This window comes from Microtus ochrogaster, chromosome 8 (assembly GCF_000317375.1).
Source record: "Microtus ochrogaster isolate Prairie Vole_2 chromosome 8, MicOch1.0, whole genome shotgun sequence".
NCBI classification, from domain to species: Eukaryota; Metazoa; Chordata; class Mammalia; order Rodentia; family Cricetidae; genus Microtus; species Microtus ochrogaster.
In genome coordinates, this window is record NC_022015.1 from 35,509,455 (window position 1) to 35,512,562 (window position 3,108).

Sequence of the window (3,108 nt, forward strand, 5' to 3'; positions counted from 1 at the left end):
CTATGGGGAAGAAGGGACCCCCTCGTTATACTGAGACAGAGGAACTCCTTGTATACAGCCTTCTGTACCACAACTACATGGAAGACATCTGCTCCGTGGCACAGCCCTTCCTGCTTCTCACAGCTCCAACGGTTGTGCTCCAAACCACTCCCTCCTGAAGGGGTGCTTGAAGCACCCTAAAACCACCTGGGGATCCCCTCTGCCCCTCCCAAACCACTGCAATAAAAGGGAGCTTTGGACACTCGGAGACTTCAAAGCTGCAGAGGTTCAGGGTCAAAGGTGGAGCTGGGTAATATCTCAACAATCACAGCCTGGTTCCCTGGGCTAAGGAACGTGGGTGGGGAGTCCTTGGGAAGCTTCCAGATCTTCCTTGAGGGATCTATCTGTAGGGTCTAAGGATGGCCACTAGTCCTAGCAGCCAGCACAGGGGCCCAGCACATGCTGGCTGCAAGCTCATGGACATGTTTTCCATCCCCTCTAAAACCTGGAAGGTTTAGACTCACCACCATTTGCCAGCTAGGCAATTTGCCAAGGGCCACCCAGCCGGGTAAGGAAGAAAGAGACCTGGGCTTAGAGATGCCCACAATTCAGAGATGGGAAGTCAATGGTTCACACACATCAAACTACCCTCGGTCTAGCACCCTGCACTTGCCCTTCTCACACAAACCCTTCCTAGGGGCAAGCAGCCATGCAGGGCAGAAACTAGTTTACAGACAACCTGCATAAAGCCCTTGTCCTCCAAGGTGTCTGAATTGCTTTGCTATCTGTGGAGAGATGGCTAGAATAGGCACTCACACCCATGCATCAGCTCATGCAATGTGGGGCTCAAGAGAAATCTCAGACACTGTCCACCCAGGCCTAGCCCTCACTAGGAAACAGGGACAAGACGGTAGAAGGCACTGAAAACACCAATGAAAAACAACTTTATAGAATAGTACACTTTACAAGAGCGGGTACACTTTCCCACGCTGGCCAAACATCAGCGGCAGGCTGGCTTCAGAAGAGGAAAAGTGCAGTCAGGCATCTTGCCCTCAGGACCTGACTGGTCCAAACTTTGGCCAGGTTGGAAAGTTCTAGACAGTGGGGGTGAGGGGCAGAGACAATCTTTATTGTGCTCCAAGCCTAAGGATCCTTTGTACAAAAATAAGTCTTCATATTTTCAGTAGAGTCCCTCCAGCAGTTCAAGTTAATTCGTAAAAAATAGATTGTCATTGTAAAATCCTCTCCTGAGAAATCTCCAAGTCCTAGTGCTACACAGACTGGGAGAAGGTGTCATTCCGAGGGGTGGAGGCCGAGCAGAGGTCAGCACTTGGCTTTTGGTCAAGCTGCACCATACAGCATGGGCAAGGCATCGCTCCAGGCTTCGTGGGCAAGTAACTGCGGGTCTGTCCACCAGGAGACAATCAGAGATGTGGCTGTGAAGGGGAGAGAACGCATTAAGGTGTGTGGACACCGCCCCACCTCCCAAGGCGCAGCAGGTAGTTTCGTTTGCTCGGTTAGTTTTCGAGTCTCAGTTCGTGGGTGCCTCGAGCCGCTCGGAGACGCCGGCGGGGGCGGGGCGCACGCTCAGAGTCGGCCCGCGGTGACTCAGGGGCCCGCTCCCGCCGACTCATTCAGCACCCCGGCCCAGGACGCGATTTGCAATGCAAACTCACCCCGCCTCCAGCACTCCAACTCGGCCGGGCTCCGCCAGTACTGGGACCTCGCCGGCCCGGCCCTGAGGCCGCTCCCCTCCTCTATCCTCCCCCTCCCCCATCCGCAGCAGAGCCCAGAGAGGAAGTTTTGCAATCCCGGACAAACAAACGCGGGTCTTGCTCAGGCTTGAAAAAGGTTGAGGAAAAATGAAGCCTGCGCGAAATCGAAGTGATCGCCCCAGCCGAGCCCTGGCTGCACAGGGTCCCCGTGGCGCAAAGTGCCAGGCCCGCCCACCACGTGTCTCCTTTACTGCCTTTCCTCCCCGCGGCCCTGGAATTTACCTTAGAGGGGTTGGGTGCTCAGTAGCCCCCTAACCAGCTGGAAAAGTCAAGCAGCTCGCGCTCCACGGGACTCAGCTCTCCCTCGCAGCCACTGTCCTCCGACGAGTAGGCGGAGCGCGGGGAGCCAGGCTCCGAGCTGCCCCGGCGGTCTGGGGATGAAGACGCGCAGGACAGCGACGCACTGGCAGGGGAGGCAACAGGAGGAGCGCGGGCGGCCGAGGGCCGAGTGGCCGGTGTTAGCAGCCCTCCGGCAAGCGCGGCGCGCACCGCGTCGTGCTCTGCAAGCAGCCGCTGCAGCGCACGAATATATTCTACGGCGGAGCGCAGCGTCTCCACTTTACTCAGCTTCTTGCTGGCGCCGCCGTGTGGCACGTGCTGCCGCAGCGCCTGGAAGCCCAAGTTTACCAGCTTCACGCGGTTGCGTTCGCGCTCGTTGCGGCGTGCCACGGCCGCCGAGCCGCCCCCAGCCTCGGTTGTGCCAGATCGCCGCCTGCGGCTGCAGCGCAGCAGTTCCGGGGATGTGGGTCTCCGCCGAGCAGCGCAGGTTCCAGCGACTCCAGGCGAGGCGGGCATGAGTCGGGGCAGCGCGCAGCCGTCCATCAAGCTCGCATCCAGCCCTCGGGCGCCTGCTAGGAGTTTCGGAGTGCTACAGGAAAAGTGCCCGCGAGGAACCGGGTGCAGTGGGAAGCAAACGGTCTCACCTCCGCTGGTCTCAGGCAGGGCACTGCTGCAGGATTTCCTGGTGCACGCGTCGCTGGCCTTCTGGAGTCCTGGGACCCCGTGTCGTACAAGGGCTGAAAGTAGGGAAGCGTGGTACGCTCGTGTCCCGCGCGTGCGGTCAGACCTCCCCTGGTCTCCTTGTGCACCGCTCAGGCGGCTCCTTTTAAAATGTATAGATAACCCTCCTCCGCGGGCCGCCGCCTCCTTTCTCACGCCCTCCTTCTTTCGCCTCGCCCTCCCGCCACGCTTCACCCTCCCCCTGGCGTACACATTCTGCAAAACTGACACTGCGCGACCCCACCCCCAACCCTCCGGGTGCAGTTCGCAGGCTACTGCGCCCCCACGCTCTAGGCAGGTGCTTAGTGCGTCCACGACAAGAACTAGAATGCAGATCCGGGACTGTGTTCCTAAA

The 3,108-nt window shown here is 59.0% G+C and overlaps 1 protein-coding gene across 1 annotated transcript; it reads right to left on the reverse strand.

Annotated features, from left to right (window-relative positions):
• Nucleotides 1–1,065: 1,065 nt before the first annotated feature.
• Nucleotides 1,066–2,628, reverse strand: Ascl2 (achaete-scute family bHLH transcription factor 2). Its single transcript, XM_026781661.1, has 3 exons — nt 2,186–2,628; nt 1,977–2,125; nt 1,066–1,415 (listed from the first exon to the last, which is right to left on the reverse strand). Exons 1-2 carry the CDS (start codon nt 2,574–2,576, stop codon nt 1,995–1,997), a joined length of 522 nt encoding a protein of 173 aa, XP_026637462.1. The 5' UTR covers nt 2,577–2,628; the 3' UTR covers nt 1,066–1,415; nt 1,977–1,994.
• Between the last annotated feature and the right edge of the window lie 480 nt (nt 2,629–3,108).

What these genes read in the sequence shown, in the direction of transcription:
- Ascl2 (XM_026781661.1), bottom strand. Translation starts at nt 2,576, where the DNA reads ATGGACGGCTGCGCGCTGCCCCGACTCATGCCCGCCTCGCCTGGAGTC. An exon ending in CACTCGGCCCTCGGCCGCCC is followed by an intron (nt 2,126 to 2,185) that starts GCGCTCCTCCTG and finishes CTTCATCCCCAG; the next exon opens with ACCGCCGGGGCAGCTCGGAG.